Genomic DNA, 23,042 nt, shown 5'->3' with positions numbered 1-23,042 from the left:
TCTTTTTACTTAACCTACAATATGCAAATTAAGGTGAATAAAGAATATTATTTAACGAAAACAAGTTTTTAAAGTAGCAAATTTTTAATAAGATTTTAGTAATATTTAAAATTTTGGGGCAAACAGATAAATATTGTTTGAAAAAGAAAAATATGGTTCTTATATATAAATATATATAAGGAATTTTTAAGTTTGAACTTACAAAAGATAATATATAGATTATGGTAGATTCCTTAATCAAGAACTGACACTTTTTTAAAAAGATAAGGCTCATTAATATCAGGTGAGAGACATTCTTTTAAAAATAACAGCTGTTAAAAAAGAAAGGAGAATCGAACAAAAATTTCTAAAAGGCGAACACTTGTAAAAGAGTTTTATGTTTTTTATTTCTCAATCTTCTAAAAAAAGCTAAACACAAAATCAAGCCAACAGATTTGTATCATATAATTTTCTTTAATTACAACTAAATTTGCAATTATTTAGAACTATATTATGCTTATAACCTTCTTTGTACATTTTGAATAACAGGGTCACATTTTCAGAGAAAACGTGACATCTAAAAATACAATTGCATAGATGCTGACCATAGTTTATATTATTATTATTATTCTAAGTAATAAAAATAAATTTGAGCTTTATACTGTGTTCAGTGAGAACCATTAACTTCAACACCCATACATAAGGTTTTCATTAAGGTAGAGTATGTGAAAATGTATTATTCCTTTTTTAAAACAAATTTAAATTATTACATTTTAAAATTTCAGGATGATGCCACCTCAACAATACAAACTCTCACCAGCAATACAATATTCAACCAAATATTATTGACATGTTCACAGGGAAAATGCATACATTACATGGAACTATTATTTTTTCTGTCATATTACAAAAAAAAAAAAAATTCCAACTCAACATCTGGTGATTTTTAAAAATGCTTTATGAAAAAACTGTAAATTATTGATTAATACACTAATAAAAATTAAGTACACATCTATTATATAGAATTCTAACTTTGCAAATGTACTGCTTATACAATCGAAAAATGGAATAGTTTCTATGTGTAGATTCAAAACTAGTTTGAAATACATTTCAAATTTAGGTTTTATTGTTCAATTATAATTTATTTGAAAGAGACATAATTAAATTTGTGTAATTTTCTTCAATAAAATAATATTTATATTTGACTACTTACATTAAATAAAATGTTTTCATGAGGCTGTCTTCACATTTTAAGATGGATCTAAGATTTTTAATTATTCATCTCAACTTAAAACTTTTCTTCAAAATCTGATGGATAATAGATCTTTTAATTCCAATGTAAGAATAAATCTAAGCATTATAATTTCTATCAGCATTAATAACATTTGCAAAATTAGCTTCTGACATTATGAGAGAATGGTACGGCAAATAAAAAAATTTTAACACAAAGTTAAAATCATTAAGTTCATAAGTTAACATAAAGTTATAAAAATAGGAATATTTGAAACACAAGAAAAAAAGATGTGACACTACAAAGACTTAAGAAGACAACATACTGAAAAGCTTCTCTCAACTGAACCAACAAACATAAAACATTTTGTTTTAAAATGCACTATATGGAAAATATTCTACTGTTATGTAATATACAATTTCCCAATTCAACCTCATGAAACTCTTTTTGTAGGCTTAATTACTCATACACATATAGAAGTATCCAACAACACACACTTCATAATGTTAACAAATTTCAGATATTTTTTTATTTATTTTTAAAAAGCTATTTTGATAGAATTTGAAACACGATTATCTTGAACAAGTATATTTCAAATTCCAATAGAATGAACACAAATTCACATGTTGAGTTCAGGAACAGTATACAGAAGGAATGACGCTACATTTTATGTACATGACAATCTTCAGTGATTATTTAAAAAAGTAAAATGTCAGTCAAAGCAAAATTATTGACAATTTTATATTGTTACAAGCAGTGCCACCACTCTCTGAACTGCTTTGGATATAATACCCAATTAGGAAAGAGGAAAATATTTGTAACTTAATTTATTTTGACTGAAAAAAGTTTTTTTTTATTGCTGGCAACATAAAAGAGGCTTATATTAATAATTTTCTATATTAGCATGCATGGCAATAGCGAAAAATAAACAAGGTTTTAAAAAAAATTGTCACTAAAGATTTAATTATTTTGTCCAATGTAAATTTTTTTATTATGTTTCTTACTAGAGGGTAATGATCATAAAATATCATGAGCTGTTCAGATATTACAAATAAAAATTATAAAACTGTCAACATTCGGTGGTAATTTACTTTTAAAATATTCGGCAAGGTTCCAACAATGCTTTGACAATATTAATAATGATAGGAGGTAGATTTAAGTCCCATTACCATTGGACAAGAGAAAATCTGTTTTAATTCAAACAAATAAATTTTCATGGAAAATCGCCAGTGACTGCAAATTTATATCTAAACTCCACTTTTGAGAAGTTAAAAATTATAAAGCTATGGAGGAAAACATTGATATAAATTTATCTACAGTGTAAGGGTCGCTTTTTGCAGAAATAGAATAAATTATGGACACTTTTAAAACTGTATATTCTTATACATATAACTTAAAAGTCTTATCTTATTATTAGACAGCCTAAAATGAATCTTTATTCTTTTAATCTTATTAAATAACCAAATTGACTTTTAAAACTACTACATTATATGACAATCCCAACGAAAAAAAAGCGAACAATCTTTAGGAGAAATTGAAGATCTCAGATATGAAGTAAATATTCAATACTTGATATCACAAAGCTACAGTAGTTTGATTTGGTAAAGAAAAACAAAAATCTGTATACATATAGCTTGCTACAATGGATTAAATATCAATGAATTGATTATCAAATTTGAGACAGAAAAGAATGTTTGGTTCACAGTATATATTTAATGAGCATAACAAGTTATAAAATTTTAAGAGACGGTTGATAACTTTTGTCCAAAAGAAAAAAAAATGCAAAAAATACCCCTAGAAAATTTAAAAGCTTGTCCGCATGGGAAAAAAAAAAGATATTTTATAATAGCCATCAAATTAAGTAATAACTAAAAAAATGATACCCCATCCAAATTTTGATTTCATTCTTGAATAAAAATCTTATTAATATCCCTTACTATAATACATGTGCAACAATAATTTAATAAAAATTTTACATAGGGTTATCGAAGTTGTTTTCAAAAGGTACTTAGTAAAACTATGATCTGCCTATTCTTTTTCATTTTGAAAGAGAATGAGGTATCAGTATGGACTTGAATAATTTAAATTTAATCACAAATTAATAAATAAAATGTGGTAGACGAAAAAAAATTCTTGAAAAAAAATTTAAATAGACAGTTTAAACATATCATGATATTTTAATGACCATATAGGTACTAGTTTTACTTTTGCAAAAATGATTTGAAACATTACATAGAAGGAAAACACAACTACTAATGAAATAACGACAAAAATATAGTAATCAATGTTTATAATCATTATTTATTTTAACAAAAATAAAATAATTGAGCAGAAAACAAAAGAGAATTTTTGAGAAGAGAAAGATATTTGAAATTTTTTTTCTGAAGTAAGAGACTCATGCTTAGTGACCAACTGTAAAGGCATGGGAGGGGGAGGTGAAACATTAATAAGTATGAAATGACTAGATTTTTTTTAATCGTGAATTTGGCAAAATATTAAAAAAAAATAAAAAATTACTGAAGATACACAAAAAAACACATTCAAAAGACAAAATGGTAAATACATTAGGATAGAAAATGAATGAAACTATACCACAGAATAGTTGCATGAAAATGAAGTAATTCTTGTTAGAATAAAATTGCTTATTGTCATAAACGTTAAGTTCAACATGACAAGTTTATTAAATTTCTAACTTTTTCAAATATCTAATGTGCCTTATCTACCTAAATAATATAAAAGTCTGAGCAATATTGTACAATCACCTACCCAGCATCAGACAATGTCATTGGTTAAGGCCTTAAATTATATTTTGTACTACTAGGACAATATTATTGAAGAAAACAGAGTTTTTTTTTTCTTTTTTAAAGAAAAATTAAAGTTAGATCAGATTAATCATATTTTTAGTTCCTTCAAATAAAGCTAGTATTTGGGCTGCAAATTTATTGCTGCATTAATTGTTTTTTTAAAAAGAAATCTGCATATTTTTCAAATTTAATGATTCACACTAAAATTGATTAAAATGTTAAAAATTTTTAATTCTTCACTTATACTTTAATAGCAATTATTACTTTTTCTAAAATTGATAACATTATTTTATTATTATTGACAAAACTTTAAAGAAAACAAATAAATTGAAAATAACAAGAAAATAGTTCAGAGATAATCCAAATCCTGACGAAAAAAAGTCTTTCTATGCTTTGAATAATAAATTAATAACAATACCATTTCTCCCTTAAGTACAATAACAATACAAAGGGTAGAAAAAGTTTACTTATTTCTCTAATTAACCAAAAGAATTAAAAAAAGAGGTGTAAAACAGGCTATTGCGTTGCTAGTTGAAATCTCTAAATCCTTTGGGCTGAAAAACATATGGAAATGCTGGCAAACAAATATTTGATGAATAGCAATTGTAAAAATTTATATGAATATTTTCTCCAGCTCTTTTATATGTTTTAATTTTATTATTTGTATCATGTCCAAGTGTTAAAATGCATACATTGTATAGTTATTGTATTTACAATCCCATGAATTTGTCAAAACTTTTTGTGAATCTGCCACAAATCGCAGCAACTCTTGAAACTTGCAACTCTAATAATTAAGCATATTTCTATATATTGCAGAAGAATAATTTTTTTAAAATAGAAAAGAAATTTAGAATTCGATGTTTTGATACTGCATAGTTGATTGAATGGTTTAGTCGCTTAACAATGTTTAAGCTAGTGATGTGTTTGTTAATAAGGCTTAGAATAGGTATTTAAATTAAAGCATTAATGTTAAGGGGTCAAATAAAATTTCTTTGTTACTGATTCTAAGAGCACTTGTGCAAAATTTTATTCAATGTAAATGTAAGAAAAATGAAATTAATGTCAATGATTTAGAAAAAAAAATGGGATTGTGAAATAAAATATTTATTCAGTTGGTATGCACAGTTAAAATTTTTTAAAGCATCTGACATCTAAAAGCAATAAATTAAAAAAATTAAGAGAAATAAAAATAAGTTTTTTTTCTTTTTGTATCTTAAATTGGCAACAGGAAGATCTTAGATTAATTTTACTACGAGGAGCTTGGAAAAAGAATTGTAATTCTTCTTTAATTATTGATGCAATAAAAATTTATAATTTTCATTTTTTAAATACATTATAACAGTATTTAATTTATAACAGTACTTTTTAATTAAATACTGTTATAAAAATCAAAAATCAGGTAGAAAAACGAAAAAAAGGTCGGAAAAATAATTATATAACTATTAAGTAGAACTGAATAAAAGTACTCTTATTTCATCACAGTGCTGTTTTAATTAAAGGGTTTTTCTGTATTAAAATATATAAAAAGCAATAGTTAGATTGTTTTGCTATCAAACTATTTTTGGAAGTAATAAAGTTACATTGACTCGTAAATGCGACAAATAACACAAAAAACAGTAAATGTGACAAATAACACATTGAAAAAATATTATATAACATATATTTGCTGTGTCTTAAATATAAAGTGGTAGCCAAAGCAATAAAATTAATAAATTTTGCTTCTATTAAACATATATTTCGCAGAATGAGAACTTAATAAAATATTTTTAACATACATTCCATTTTTAATACTTACCATACTATCATCAAACCAAATCACTATGTAACAGATATTTTAGATATATTTAATAGGCAACATGCTCGTTCAAATATAAGTTTCAAAATAAAAGTTAGTACACTAAATGATTTGTACATATTAAAACTGTTCTTTTCCATTCAATGGCAGTCAAGGTTCAGTTAATAAAAATCATTTTAAAAAATGAGACCTCTTAATACCTATTTTCAGTGGGGAAAAAGCTTACAAACCAACAATTTACACTTAGTTGCATCTATGTCCATGAAAAGTTTAATAGGGATATTTTTTAAAATATGGTTATCATTAGAAGGAAGAAAGAAAGAAAGAAAAGAAAAAGAACAAGAAACTGCTATAAAACTCAAATGTCTTTTACTTTAAAACAGAACATAAATCTGTTCAGAATCAGCTTGAATTATCAACATGGTTAGTTCTAACTGTTGCAAGATCAAAATGTTACAATTAATATGCAGATTTAGAAAAGATGGACTTTAAATAATATTTTAAATACAGACCATATAGAAAAAAATATACAAAAGAAAGTTTAACTAATTAATACTTTTAAGGTCCAAATTGAAAGACATTTTATTTTTTGTATTAATTAAGTCTTTCGAATGATTCTACCACTATTTAGAAACATTTTCAACTAGTCATGGGCATCTTTTAACAAAATTAACAAAGGGGGAAGAAATATAATTTCATTGGACATAATTAAATTAGTTAACACAAGTATTCAACTAAGTTTCGGCAAAATAATAACTTACAATATATCAATTAATAATAAGGAAGCATATATATCAACAGCACTAATGAACTGAAAGGAATAAGGATGATCTAAACAGTTTAAAAATTTTCGAGAATAAAGGCTATCTATTAAAAATTATGTAAATGCAAAATTATGTAAAAAATTTTGTAATTAATTATGTAAGAAATTTTGTAATTAATTATGCAAGTAATTTTTTTAAGCATTTATCGAAATATGGTATCAGTTACTATGTTCGTTTCAAAATATTTAAGGAACAAGCGGGAAACAAAGTCATTGTCAGATTATAAAATATTTAATAATGAGTCCATATTTAAAATTAATAATATTATGCACATGAGGTGCATTTAGTACTAAAAAAAAAATGGTGCCAGACAAATAATGTTTTAAACAATTATGTGCCATTTTTAGTCGCTCTGAGATCGACAGCAACAGTTAACTTTGCCCTATACAAATTAGCATCACTTCAAAGAAATATTATTTGCAAAAGAAATTATCACTCTCTATTCAACCCATTTTCATTTCATTGACACAAACAGTATTAACATCATTCTTAATTTATTTTTTAATTTTCAAAAGTATATTTAAATAGAAACAAAAGCATTTACCAACTTTTACTTTTCTGCAAGTGACATACCGACTAAAATGTGCAAAGAACAATTTTCTAATATTAAACAAGTATTTAATAGTATTTCTGAAACAGAAATAGGAAATTTTCCTTAGATATATATTATATATGTGATATATTTGAAAAATAAATTTATTGCAATTCTTATTTCCCCTTCCACACTTTTCTTATTTTAATGTAAACAAATCTCACTATGTAGAATGAAATGAGTAGCTTTTTTTTAAGATGGAAAATTGAACTATATCAAGTTAAATCACAGATTTTTGTTTGGCAAAATTTCTTAAAATCATGAGTATAAAAATATACACTAAAACTTGTCTTCCGTTTTTAATGCTGAGGGAAGATAATGTAAAATCACTACATTTTGAATTAAAATTAATTTTTTTTTAAAAAAAACGAGTCATGTAAGCATTATATTTTCCAACTAACATTTTAAAAACCACATTTTTTTTTATTAAGGAGGTTTGATATGAGGCATAAATAAACTTTACAAAAAATAGAGTCAAAAGGCTGCAAATTCATTTCATATGAAGTAGGGTTCTAATGTCACTCCGAAAATACAAAAACGATACATTGATCACCGCAGAATAATATTATGTGAACCTCCAGAAACAGATTATTATCAATAGAATGTGAAGGGATGGTACACTGATTAGGTGTTTTGATCCGTGTTTGTCACAAAATAGCATTTTATTTATGCTTGTGAAACACATTTTTTTTTAGTATTTCATCTAATTTTTCATCAAAAAAATTTTTTTTTAAATTTAATTTATATAAAGCATTTTTTTGCATTTTTTAAATAGTTAACAAAAAGATAACTAAAAATATATTCATCTTTAAGATTGGAAAAAACTTATGAGAAAGAAGTTACCGTGGACAATAATCTTGCAACATGCGGTTGATTAGCAAATATTATTGAAAAATATTGATGCTGATTGAAAGATATTAAAAGAAGTTATATCACTGAATGATATATCAAGACAAAAGGATGACGAAATAGGAAATTTTTCGCAAAATGATGAAGGAAGAAAAGAATGATATTGTATGAAGTACCTGTTACAAGAAATAAATACAAGATTTCAGAGGTTGACTTCATAGTTAAAAATTAATCTCCGCATTCTACAAAGTATTCCGTATTTGCCAGAATAGTTTTAAAAAAATCCATTCAAGAAAATTTTTTGTATCAAAGCCCTTCACTAATTGAAAAAAAGGGTAAAGCAATGATGGCTTGATTCTGTGGAATCAAATTTTAGAATAATTGGAATAAAAGGCTGGCAGCCCAGATAAAGTGATTTTTTTTTTTTTTTGAAAAATCTTTAACTGAAGGTCTTTAATCCCAGGCTGTCATGCCTGATCATTTTACACCTATTTAGGAAGATATAAAAAATACTTTTTATTGCATAATTAATCAAAAATTTAAGTTAGTTTTTCATATAAGAGATTCAGCAAACAATAACATGAATCTGCAGCCCTTTCATTCAATTCTTTTATATTCTTGCCACATATCAACCACCCTAATGTCATCACAGATGTTATGCATACCATCTAATATAGTTTAAAGTGAAAAATATTCTTAAAAAAAAAATTATAATTTTCCTCTACAAGCCAACTACATAATACATTTCGTCCCTCTTACTTAGAAAGCTGTTTTCCTGTTAAGTAACCAAACTACGCATTTCTAAATCAATACTGTGATACTCGCTTGTTTATATCTACTGTTTGGAATCCTATTAGCACATCTATTGTTACATAACTGCTTTCAAACATATTTTAAATAGACAAATAAAATATGAAATTAAAATCTCAATCCAAAATACTAATTGCTGCTAAAAGCATTTTTATATCATTGTGTATGCCAGCAGACATAAACTAGCACAAAAGATAAGACAAATGATAATAAACATCATTACAATTAAAATATCAATGCATGCTAATCAAAATTTGATGTCACCCATGCTACACCCAATCATAATAAAAATTGCTTATACAGAATGGAAATGTTATAATTCTTTCTCACACTTTGGTTTCCGAATGAACAATAAAAATCAAGTAATAGAAATGTATACAATGGCGAGAAGTATATTATATTAATTTCAAATGTTTCATTAAAATATGAAACAAAATCATATTTAATCTTACAAATTTTAATTTTCAGAAAAAATAATCTGGCAGCACTTAAATGCACATAAACTTATTTTCAATATCATGGTATGATGAAATTTAAAAAAATGAATTTTAATTTATTTAAAACTAGTCTGACAGCACTTAGTTGCACATTATTAATCTTGTTATGATTGAGTTTTATGCTTATATATCATACATATACAGCACTTAATGATGTAAAAAATCATTATCAGATGAGTTTCAATTTTTTTTAAAAAATGAGCCTGGCAGCATTTAAATGCACATTAACTTTTCATTATTATCATGATTGAATTATATGTATATATATATGAATATATACAACTGTACAGTATTTACAAGGAAAATTATAACTTAATTTAATTAAGACGAGATGCATTATTTAAAAAATTGGCTTTAGTATTACACACATACATATGGAAAAAAAAAAGAATGAACTTTAAATACAATATATACAAAAAATGTTTGATTTCAGTTTTTGCAAAAGATATATATATTTTCATAGCATAAACAAAGATTTTTTACACAGACATAGCGTGTACATAACTGTATGAAACCTCATCAAACAAGAAATTTAAAACTCTGGCATACACTTCGGATAAAAATGCGTAATACAATACAACAGCATTTTGCTTTCGCTGAAAGACTTGTCTCGACTGCAAACAAGTTTGTAGCCATACCATTTTATATTATAATTTTATTTTTATTTAAAAAATATGAAGAGGCTTAAAGCAATCACCTGCTGCCCTCACTGAAAGCAAACAAAGATAGACCGATGAATGGGGGTGGTTCATTTACATGCGTTCAATAATTTACAGACATACACAAATATAAGCAATCATTCTGTGTGTCCTTTATAGCCATTCCTGTTCCTTGAATGAAAAAATGTACAGAAAAAAGTCAATGAACTAAAACAGGGGGTTCATTGTTAATGAGTAATGAGCGGGTCATTAGAGTAAGTGGAAGTTTCTCCTTCTGCGCTGTCCTTCTGTGTTGAAGAAGAAGGGGGTTTTCCCCCCGCTAAGGGAGTGTTTACATAAATATTAGTTCCACTAAATGAATGATGATGCAATGAGCCCCCTACCTGGGAACAGTCCAGTGCCTGTTGTTGTGGAACAGTAAATATGGACGTGTCCATAGGAGTAAGTTCGGAAGACACAACAGAAGTCCTAGAAAAAGAGGAAGACGGGTGGCTTCTCAGATGATCCACTCCTGAGGGTGGCTGGTAAGACTGAAGACTCCTGACGTCATCATCAGGCAACTGTGGATCTTTTGCTGCTGCTTGCAAAAAATGGGATGAGTGAATATTTTTCTGATATTCAAAATTATGTACAGGTCCTGAGTTTTCATCGGACTGCAGTTGATAAGATGCGTCGGATGAAAGAGCGTCCGTGGGGTGCCTGGAGCATACAGCGGTGGAGCTGAAAGCACCACAGGCATAGAACAAGTGGTTCTTGTGTAAGCACCGATTGCCATTGGGCAGGAAACACGTGCTGCCGCCCCCGCCTACGACGTGCGGGCTCTCGCAGTCCATGGCTGATGTTCCAGGAGCAGTTGGAAACGTCCCACCGCAAGGAGAGCTGTAAATGTTCGTTTGGGTACAGCTGGTCTGATGCTGATGCATTGGACTGACAAGTGTATGTTCACCAACAGTAAATGCCTTGGCATCTAATCACAAGAAAGAAACAATTCATTAAACATAACAGCCAATGTGAAGTCATACTGAAAAGAAATTCTAATACTCAAAAATACTTTTTAAAAAAAAATTTAAAACGGAAAATTGAGGAAATGAATATTCTATCAGTGTCTAATTTGCTTGCATAAATGCACATCATGCTATTTTTTTAAATTTAAATTATGAATTTTAACTACAGAATATATTTTATTTAGCAAATATTGCTAAAGTAAATGGTACTGTAATGACTTGACGATTATAATTTGATGCTTGCTATTTATCAGGACTCAAATCTGTATAATAACAAAATATTTAAAATGGAACCAGAGATTCCTCAAATGCAGACGGCCCTATCATTCTCTTGATCGCTTGGAGAAGCTGAAACCCAATTAAAAAAAGAAAGAAAAATAATTACATTACCACATTTTTTTTCCTCTATTGTATCTCAAGTAAGAGATTGAAATTTAGTTTGTTAAAATCTTCTGTTACTAAAACATTTGTTAATGTTTATCACATATTACATGTGTCTATTACAGAACAATATTCATTTTTGAAATCACTTCAGAATTTATTCATTTGGTTCAAAGAAATCATTAATATCTAGTTCTAAAGCCTTTTTTCAGGAATGCCAGTTAGATGAATCTTACAAAATTTTTACTACTTTTTTGTTGCTCCCCTCTTTTTTCCTCTAAATTTTTTTAAAGAAACTGTCTTATACACATTATTGCAGAGGGGCACAAGTACAACATTAAATTTAAAGCACTAATGACTTTCAAGAAATTAACTTCTAAAAGTGTTGTGAGTAAAAAAAATGACCAGAAATCGAAAGTGGCATAAAATAACATAATATAAAAATTAAATTATTTCAGATAACACAGAGCAGAATATAGTAGTATTGAACAAATACTTACCAGTTAAATGTATATATTAAAAAAAAAAAATTTAACTTAAATTTTAATTAAATACTGCAACATCATTCCAAAAACAGTAAAAGGAAAATAGGCTGGTTTTGGGGGCAACACGAGAAATATATTCACGATCAAATAATGGATAGCAGTAAAGAGTTTAGAAGAAAGAAAAAATATTTTTATGATAAAGACAGAAAGAAAAAATACTTTTCTTAGAATTACTTAGTTTTGGAATTAGTTCTAATAAATTTCAGTTAAACATTCAGTATTAAGCACTCTATTTTTTAAAGGAAATATAATCTATAGAAATATAACCACTGAATTTCAAAGAAGCCACTTTGCTTAGTTAACACTATTAGTTTTACATTCCATACTTTTACTTCATTGATTATAGAAAAAGCTTTATAAAGGACAAAATGAAGAAATGGTTAAGTGTATTATTTGAAGATGAATAACTTTTTTTTTATTAGAAACCAAATAAACACTGAATCTGTGACCAATAAGAAAGTGCTTAGCTAACAACAAACGTTCAATTTAGCAAGTGCAATAATGACTTAAAATTGCATAGAATAAAATATGGAACAAACAATATGTACCATATATCAAACATATTAAAAAATAAAAAAAAAGGGAAATGTTTGAAGATTTTTTTATTAAAAAAAGTTTTTTCTTTCATAAGAAAAAAAAACATTCAAACACTTAATATTTCATAAAAATAATTTAAAGTTTAAAGGTAAAAATCTTAAGTCAAGACACAGATATTAGGAACATTGTTTAAAACATAGGAAGAATGCTTGAAAAAACTTATTTAAAAGAGAAAAAAAAAATCTTTCCTCAAAATAAATTTTTTTTTCTATAAGAGAAAAACTAAAAATTTAATGTATGGAAATTTTCATAATGATGTTTATTAAATGCAAATAAATAAAATAATTATTAATTGAATTGCATTCAAAATGTAACAAACAAAAAAAAGAATGTGAATGTTTCCACAGTGAAAACAAACAAAAACTTAGTAAAGTGGCTATAAGTGTTAGATTAAAATCCACATACCCTGTTATTCCTCATTAGTTTCCTTTGAAGCACTTAACAAGGGAGTGCGTCTCACGTGCCTTCAAACCCAGCCTTTACTGTATTAATTCAATAAATCGAAAGGAAAAAATCTGGTCAATTTCACAACATTCAAGGTTTTTACTAAACAATTTATTCATTTAAAACACATAAAAATTAAGAATAATGTTCAAGAAAATATTTAATTTTCGTATGACAGTAACACTTTTCTAAAAAAAAATAATAATTCATCATTTAAAAAAAAAAGAAAGAAAATATTTGGTATTACACAGGGTAAGTTTAGTCACACACAACAAAGCCATAAAAGTACCAGCTACAGAATTTCAAATGAATCTTATGAATCACAAAGATATATTTAAGTAAACTTTTTTATCCATAAAACTTTAGGTGCAATAGCAATTTTACAAAACAATGTTCTCTTGTGTAAATATCAAAGCATATTTCTCTTAACAGATTTCGTAAGACAAAATTTAAGTGCTACAATAGATCAGGGAGTGAAATTTCAACTCGCCAACTCACCAATGGCGACCGAATATTTAGGTCTAATAACTAAGTTTTGTCTTATAAAACATTGCGTTTCACGTCAAACAACTATAATGTTCTACAAGTTGTGAGTTTTAAATTGACAATTACTAAAAAAAGGGAGCAAATAGCTTCAGACTTAAGGAAAAGAATTAATTAAAAATGCAGTGATGAGCATCACACAGGGGTGATTGTGACACAAAGTGGAAAATCCTGAAAATTTTATGTGCACAAAAACTCGATTACAAAATATTAATTTATATGCTATTCATAATAAAAATAATTCTTCAAACTAAAATTTAAAATTAAATTACCTTCCAATGAAGAATACCGCACCTTTATAGTAACTTATTTATGAAAAAAACTTCGTTCTTACAAGAATCACGATATCAGATGTTAAACTCTCATGAATATGAATCGCGATATTGGATTTTAAAATAGCATGAATATGAATCGCGATACTGGATTTTAAAATCACATGAATATGAATCGCGATATTGGATTTTAAATCACAGAAATACCAATCGCGATGTGCGATTTTTAGATCAGGTGAATACGAACAGGGATATTGGATTTTTAAATCACATGAATACGAACAGTGATATTGGATTTTTAAATCACATGAATACGAATTTCAATGAACGATTTTTAAATCTTGTGAATACAATTCACAATGTGTAGCTTTTGAATTGGATAAATACGAAAATCGATATTTGATATTAAAATCGATTAAATATGAATTGCGATATTAGTGGATCCAGCATAATTTCAAATATTAAAAATGGTAAAAATCCAACTAACCGAAGGAAAAAAAATCAAATTGGTGGAAGAATAACATGCACGAAACAGTCTCGTTAACGCAATTTAATGAAAGTTTCAAAATTGAAATTTCAGATTGCAAAACTCGTAATTCTTGCTTTATATCTTAACTATTTCTTTAAATTTCAGATTGCAGTGAACATTTTATCCGATTATAAGTTTCGATTCGGGGAAGTCTGTGAACCAATCGCCCTAAAGTATGTTTAGATCCGCGAAAAAATCGCATGTCCTGCTCCGAGCTTCTAGGCCTGGAAGGATGAAACGAGAAACCCGAAATACAATCATCCCTGATCACAGAAAGATTGCAATCCATGTCAACAAATGTGTTAACATCGTTGTATACTTTTGACACATTGGAACTACTTTTTGAATTTGGGTTAGAGAAGATGAAGCATGTGTATTTAAACTCAAATCATTTTAACGAATAAATGGATGTTATGTTGGCAGAGTGGGCAAAATTATGTTCATTTCACTAACATTTGACTCAGGTGCTGGAGAATTTTAACAGTAAAGAATTTTCAGAAAGATTCCTGAATAAGCTCCAGATTATAATGTATTCGTGCTGATCTACAAGTGATCACATTTTCCTGTGAGAGAGGCTTCAGATGTCACAATAGACTGAAGACAACATACAGAAACTCTTTAAAGACTGAGAGATTGGATGATTTGCTCAAAATTTCTATAAATTGACCAGAGTTTAATGCCAGGCTTGAATTTGACGTATGGCATATGAAATATATATATATATATGAAGTATAAAAAGTATCAGAACATTTCTGATGTCCTAATTTTCTGATTTCTTTAATAAATATTTTAATGATATCCGAATAATATTGGAACAGTTAAAAAAAAATTTTAACTAACAACAGTATTTTTTACACAATAAACATGTTTCATTTTTTCATTTCCTTCGGTCTTATATGGTTTTGAACAACAAAAAGTTCCTTAAAACTGTTCTTGAAAATCATTTATATTTTTTGTGGCAATAGTGAGCAGCAAAAATTTCAGCCTTGCTGGTACTTTAAATGTTTATGTCGTGCAATATATATTCAAAATGTTCGCTAATAAAGTGTGTTCCGTTAGCCAGATTTTCTGAGGTATAGGGCAAAATTTATAGTAGCCACCAGCCAATTAAATGTAACAAACGGAGAATAAAAGTTAAATTTGCCTGTGAATCCTTACCTGTTCACCCCTTTTTTTTTCATCAAAAATACTTAATGTGTTTTTATTATTTTTTTAAGAATAAATATTTAATTATGAAAATTTTATAACATTCAGAAAATTACTTTTATGTTATTTCTTAAAACTATGCTTCCTTTTAGAAATGAGTCTGTTTATGCTTCCATATTTTACGAAATGCCTCAACCGAAGTGTTTTACATTGATAATAAAATAATTTTTTTTAACTTAAACTTTTCAAAAATTGGCAATTTGTTTTATAAATTTACTTCATTTAAAAAGTCTTCAACAGGCAATTGGTTCAAAGTAAAATTTTCTAATTTTGCCCTGCACTCTGAGGAGTGCTGCAGCATTGGAAATGGAAAGTTTACTACTGTTCCAATTGTCCTTTTTAGCTATTGAAACATGAATTTATTTAAAATCCGTCATTTAAGATTAAATAATAAATTAAAATTATGATCTTATGTAAACATAGAGCTTACTTTTACTACCAAATTTAGATCTTGCAGCAGACATTTTTCATTGGAATAATTAAATTCACAGTAAAGTCAATTTTTTTAAAATAAAATGCTTGTTCTTATTTCATTATCTGAATTAAAATGTATTATGAAAGTAAATTAAGGAAAGTGTCTGTAGCAGCATTCCTATATAATCTAACACAGCTATTTTTAGAAAGTATGTATAACTCATTGTGATCATTGTAGCTATATGTAATACTCATTGTATGTATAACACTAATCAAAACTTTTTGTGCTAAAAAAAAAAAAGATAAAAATATTAATAAGAAATGCTAAGCTTAAATAAAAGAATTATGCTTCACATTGAAATTCATGGTTTTAAAAATGGATAATTTCATCTTAAGAAGTTTTATAATAAATAGAAAATAAAAAATTTTCTTGAATTTTATAAACTTTGTTTTAACAAAAATATTACATTTTTAAAATAGAAAAGGTGCATAAATCATTGACATTAAAGTTAAAATATTCATAAAAATTTTTTTTTTCTTTTCTTAACTTCATTTAAAAATTGCTTTTAACAGAGGGAAAAAAATTGTAAAATGATATTTTAGAACATAAAGCACATTAGAGTGAAAAGAATGACAATCACAACATCTTTTTTGCTAGCTATGCAGTTTTTTGCCCTCAAGTCATGGGCTAAAAGAAACAAGCCGCACATTGACCATTCAAGGACTACAGGTTGTTTGCTCTAATTCTTCAAGTTTGAGACCGTAAGATTTTTAATACATTTAACAACAACCTACACAATAAAATTATTTCAAATCCGATCAGTTTTCAGAAGAACAAGAATTTAAAAACTTATATTAGAACGTTACTGTCAATGATTCATGTAAGTAACATTATACTTCAGTATTATTAATAATTAGAAACAACTTAGTATACTACAGGCTTAAATATAGTAACCCATACTGAAAAACAACAAAAATATTCGAACTTTAATAGGAAAGTTCTGTGACATTAAAGCTCAAAAAATAAAAATAATCACAAATATAAATAAATAACATAAAACAAAAATCCTTCTTAATATACAATTCCAAAATTACCTGTTGGTCCGAACGATGAACACGTTGTCGCGAAGTGTGCAATATCTTCCTTTTTGGACCTATCACTCGTCTTCCTTTCGATTTCATCTTGGGAGTCGGGATCGGCCACGTCTAATATCGGTGGACTCAATATTGTGTTGTGGAGAGTATTTGTACTTCCGTCGGCCGTTCTTTTGAAAAAACTGTGTTGGAGAGCGTGATAGGGCGTGATTCGAGTCTTTGGATCGTAATCTAACATTCGTAGTAACAAATCTTTAAATTTTAAATAGTCTGAAACACTATGACCGGGTTCTCCATGCCTCCTGCCCCCCGGTCCACCAGTCTCCACTCCCAGAATGTCATGAAGCTTTCTTGTACCAGGAGGACGATACTGCATTGTATAAGAAAAACACTAATGAGTCATGTAAAAGTAGCAAAAGGAATAACAATTCTAGAACTATAATATTTCAAATAAAAAACAGAATAGAAATTTTCTGCTAACTATAAATAATAATTTTATAAAGAACTTAAACAAATTTCCTTATTTGATATTAAATTTCAATGCAAATACTACAAGAAAAAAACATTTAAAAATGAACATTTCAATATTTAACTTTTTCCTGACTACGCAGATTGTCAATTTAACTAATGTTATTATAAGCAACAATAACTATTACTGTACCAAGGAATCATAATTCCTTGAAACCTAGAGATTGTTAATTAAGATGATCAATTAATTTTTTTTATTTTTTTTTTTTAAAAATTTGAGTTTTTAATGATTGCAGAATCTCAGTGAGCTATTAAAGGCATACAATCAGGCTATAATCTATTACTTCTGCATCTCTTGTTTTCCAAATCAATAAATGCAAAATTTTTATAGCACTGTTGCATCAAAATATAATCAGTGTCAATTAGTTAACCCTTTCGTGACAGGAAGCGCAAACTCGCGCTTATCGCTGAGGCCGGTAGTCTCTCTCGCAAGTGTCTGTTCAGGGCCGGAGGATTTTTTGCTGTTAAGCCTAAATCCATGAAATTACCGAAATATCAACACATTGTTTAATAATATTCTGTAGAATATTTAAAAGGCATATGCTTTACATATATATCTATAGATACTTTATTTATTAAAGCTATTTCTTGTTTAAATATACATTTTACACATTTTATTTTCATTATATACTTACCATTTAATAACTTTTAACATTATAAATCTGAAAACTAAAGGGGATGTATGACTTAAAATTCTTTTTTCGTATGAAAAATTTGAAAACACTAACATTGCACTAAAAACTGGACTGCAAATCGAAATACCTAACGCTGTAGCGAAAAAAAAGAAGAAGAAAAAAACCTCCCCTGCTCACTGTAAACAAATACCACATGCGAATTTAAAGAGCCGTCATAAAACATTTCTTTCTCCTCCATTCCTTCCCCTAAAAACTATGTGTATGTGAGTCATACTACTCTCATTTTGAGTAGAAGATCAAATCTACATGCATCTAAAACCATATGGAATACAATGCCATCTTCCGGCAGAAATTTAATTTTTTAAAACGTTCCAGGACACTGGCAATGAGTGACGGTCGGGGGTGAACGAGAAAACGCTCTGGCACGCCGGTGTGTCGGTCGGGAAGTGAGTGTGTTTCTTGCTGACATGCATATGTGACAGTCGGCGCGAAAGGGTTAATTTTCTCTCTCATACAAATATAAAATTTGTGATTGAGCTTAATATTTCCTGAATAAAATAATTTTAAAGTATGGTTTCAATAATCACAAAATTAAAACATAATGAAAAACATTTTTGTACAAAATTTAATTTAGTGGAAGATTCTTCAATTCAACATTTAAATATTATATGGTGTGATTATGTTGATTAGAATTGATTCATCGTCAAAATCAGATGAAAAAGACAAATCAATCATTGTAAAGCAACATAATCAGTCATTCATCATTAACAATATTTGTTACTGAATTTGCTTAAAATAATAAATAAGTTTATGACATGTAAATTCATCACCATAAAAATTTGATTATTTAAAATTGTTAATCAAAAACTTAAATATATATATATATAAAAGGCTGTAAAAGGTTCAAACAATATGATAAGGCTATACGCTTGAACCACACATATAAGTAGGCTGACCCTAAATTGGAATGCTCGAGTTTTGCTATTTTTATACACACTATTAATTAAATCAAAAATCAAATTTTTCCGATTTTTTAAAACCATTATTTTAAAAAATCAGAAATATCAGAACATAAAATTAAAAATCAAGACAACTATGAACCCTGCAAAAAAAAAAAAAAAACTGGTTTTGTCAGACTATGCTATCATTTATTTTATAAGCAAATTTCTGGGACTAATTTTTACAGAGCGAATGCTATCAAGGTCTGATGACAGAAGAACACTTAGGCAATTAAAATTAAAAAAAGGAAAAATAAAATATGTAAAAAACCAACAAAATTTTTTTAAGATTGAAATAATTATAATATTTTTGAATAAGAAATGTTGAATAGTTTTTAAACTATTAATTAAATAGGGATTTGGTAAGAAAAGAAAAAATTATCGAGCTGTAAAATTGGGTAAAAAAAAGAGATTAATTGAATTGAGGTCCCACAGTATTCATAATTAAATTCAGCATTAGAGATTACCACAAATTATTTTAATTTTAACACATGCTTTGCTACACCATACACCAACACCTATAATAAACAGCTAACATTTTCTAACATATTACACACTTTCAAGTTAAGCTGGGGTAAGTCATAACAAGATGTGATGTGATCTCAAATGAAGTTTCTTTCCTTCCAATCTTAAAAATAAATAATCAATAACACAATAAATATGTTTAAGCAATCAAACAGTTATACATATAACTGAAAGGATTATACATTAAAGCCGTGTTAATATGCTTAAAGAAAGACATTAGAGAGAGATGACATCATTACCTTTGCACCATCTTTTAACTTTTTTATCACATAGGTGCCATTTGCGAGCTTCTCAAAGTACTTCCGGGACTTATGACCCTGCTCAATGATAGACTTAGGTGGGAGATTAATTACTTCAATTATTTTGTTCATTTGATCAACCTTTGGAGAGAAAAAAAGCATTTTGAATTGAAGCAAACAATAAATACTTATTCAGAGGTCAATATATAAAAAATTTCACTTGGATTTAAAAGGTGAAAGATTAGCATGCTTGATGAAGAGAAGCCTGAACATAATTGAATTTATAATACAATACTTAAAAAACTAAGTTATAATAATCATATAACACACAGAAAAACATAAGGATATAAACTATTTTTCTGGCAACTAAGTTTTATTTTTGGTTGGAAAAGAGAATCTCTCTTGATGAACACAAAAGTACGCTTCATTACAATTCTGCGTCAGGATTTCCTGAATAAAAATTCAGATATAAATAAATTTAAGTAAAAAATGAAATTTAGAAACGTAAGACTAACTTCTATTGAAAATTAATCAAAATTATATTACATATTAAAATTAAGAACAGAATGAAGAGCACTTTCCAAACAATAAATGTTCACATGTTTAGTTACAGAAATATTTGCCACAATCACATGCACATTTATGGATCGATTAAAAAACAATGGATTGAGTAAAATGTAATGGATTGATTAAAAACAATGATAAACACAATAAAGTCATCATTTTTTAAATTTCATTACTATGTTATTATTTAAATATGTAAATAAAAAAAATCAAACTTTACATCCAAAATTTATGTCTTTTTATCTAAATTTGCTTAATTGGCGAAACAATTTGAATGGGAGAAGGAAGGAAGCACACAAAAAAATATGCGTCAGTCGCATATGAAAATATAACTTACTGGATTCAAAAGATTAATAAGTCAACAAGGTTGTATATTGTCCATGTTTCTGTAGCCATAGATTTATTTAAGAATGAAGAATACTGATAATATTTGTTTCAGAATAAATATATATTAATACATCCCAATTACAAATTCATGAAAATAATATTTAAAAAAATATAAAAAAGTATGAGAGTGAAAAAAATAAATCTAGATTTAAAAGGTTTGACTGTGTGTGTGTTTTTTTTTTAATTTCTTTTTATTGAAAAGTTTTTAATTTATTAAATCTTTATTTAGCAGGGAAAATATCACTGTATTGTAATGAAACTAATTATTGATCCATTAGATGCAAAATGAATTAAATTCATTAATTCAAAGCTTTTATGCTCACTTTTGGATCTAGTAATTCGATTAAAGATATTATTACACTCAAATACAAAAAACAATTAGAATAATACTGAAACTATCTCACCAAATTCATAATAAGAGAGTGCAAATTGTTTTTTTAATTCATTTTTTAACTCATGGAATATTGTTATATAAAGTCACACATTTATTTTCAAAATGGATTCGTTCACAGACTTTTAAAAATCGACAAAATAAACTAATTCTCTCTTTGCAGAGGGAATTTAAAAAAAAGGAAATGTTAACTACAACTAAAATTGTTACCTTGCCTCAGTGAAAGATTAGCAAAATAGAAAAATTATTTTGTAATTTTATGTCTGGAATAAAGCAGGGCAAGAGCATTATTTATTTTCTTTTTATTTATAAGAGATAGAGCAATCCATACTAAAATCACCTACCGAAATCAAAATTTGAATGGTAAGCTGGCAAAAACATGTGTATTTTTAGCAACCCATTAAAAACAACAAAGAAGCAAACATTTTTTTTACCACTTATTTATTGCAGACTATGGCCGCACCAGATAAGTTTGATTTCAATCTGATTTACGGACAGAGAAATGCCTAATCATACTATAGATATCACAATAATTATTGCTTAATTTTCCCTGAGAAGGGAATTAAACAGTTACTATGACCAGGTGAACAGAAAATAATCCATACTCACTGTAAAAAAAAGTTTGTCATTCAAATAGGGCTTCCAAAAGTTTCATTGTAGAAAAACAATTATTTCATGTTCATACTTATAATGAAAGTATCATCAGAAGAATTTTAAATTTAAAGTTTTTATAATTTTATTATATCCCCTCTGTAATCATTTTAGCAAAGTTAAGAAGATATTTTTTAAATTAAGTACAAATTGCTTTTCTCTCAGCAACAGTTTGAAAATTTTAAAATGATTTTCTACAAATTTGTTTCTTTCCCCTCACAGTTATGTTCGTATTTCTCATAATTTAATTTCTCTTTTTAAATAGGTTAGATACATTTTTAAAATCATAAATTATTATTTAGCTTTTTAAGCATCCTTCAAAGTACTATCATTTAGCTTATCAAGACAATTCTGGATAAGACAGGACGACAAATATGAATTTTTAACAAATATGAATATTACCTTAGATCAGTGTTTCCCAACCTTTTTTGTGCCATGCCCCACCTAAGTCATTCTAAAATTCTTATGCCCCCCTATGTAACGTATACATAATTTTTAATAATAAAAAATTGAATTGTTCACTTAAGAAACTTAAGTGATAGGTTTTAGGAAGAAATCACTAGGAAATTGTTAACGAAACACAGTAAGTAAACTTTCAAAACATATAATGAAAAACTAAAATTCAAATACTAGTTTTAATAAAGATTTTTCTATAATATTTTAATTTAGTGAGATCCTTGCTGCACAGAGATTTTATGTTAGGTTCCAATTTGGTTAGCTTCAGTCTCAAGTATCCCCGTTGTGTTATATCCAGACGATTTCTTTTTTTAACAGTAAATCATTTACAGCAATAAATCCAAATTCAGCTAGATACGAAGATGGAAACGGTAGCAATAGTTTTCTTGCACATTTGGTTGATTTTGGGTATTTGATTTCTGTTTTCTCACAAAGCCATGCCATCACTCCCCTTATATTAAATAAAGTTTTGACTGACTTATCATTTTGCATTTCTGCGAGTTCTTCTTGATACTGCATATTTGATATATCAGACAAATCCACTAACATTGACTGCATCATCCGTGTTGGAAAATCAATTTGTTTCAAATCAGAAAAT

General features: G+C 27.3%; 1 protein-coding gene across 1 annotated transcript in view; it reads right to left on the bottom strand.

Annotated features, from left to right (window-relative positions):
- Positions 1-361: 361 nt before the first annotated feature.
- Positions 362-23,042, bottom strand: part of LOC107436264 (dual specificity tyrosine-phosphorylation-regulated kinase 1B) — a gene marked incomplete in the record, with an annotated part of 76,687 nt that continues 54,006 nt past the window's right edge. The window contains 3 exon segments of the mRNA XM_071177375.1: positions 362-11,007; positions 17,071-17,440; positions 19,996-20,136. Of these exon segments, the coding sequence (XP_071033476.1) occupies positions 10,268-11,007; positions 17,071-17,440; positions 19,996-20,136 (1,251 nt within the window).

This window comes from Parasteatoda tepidariorum, chromosome 2, assembly GCF_043381705.1.
Source record: "Parasteatoda tepidariorum isolate YZ-2023 chromosome 2, CAS_Ptep_4.0, whole genome shotgun sequence".
Lineage (NCBI taxonomy): Eukaryota > Metazoa > Arthropoda > Arachnida > Araneae > Theridiidae > Parasteatoda > Parasteatoda tepidariorum.
The sequence above is the reverse complement of the archived record's forward strand: the minus strand, read 5'-3'. Positions and strand labels throughout refer to the sequence as shown.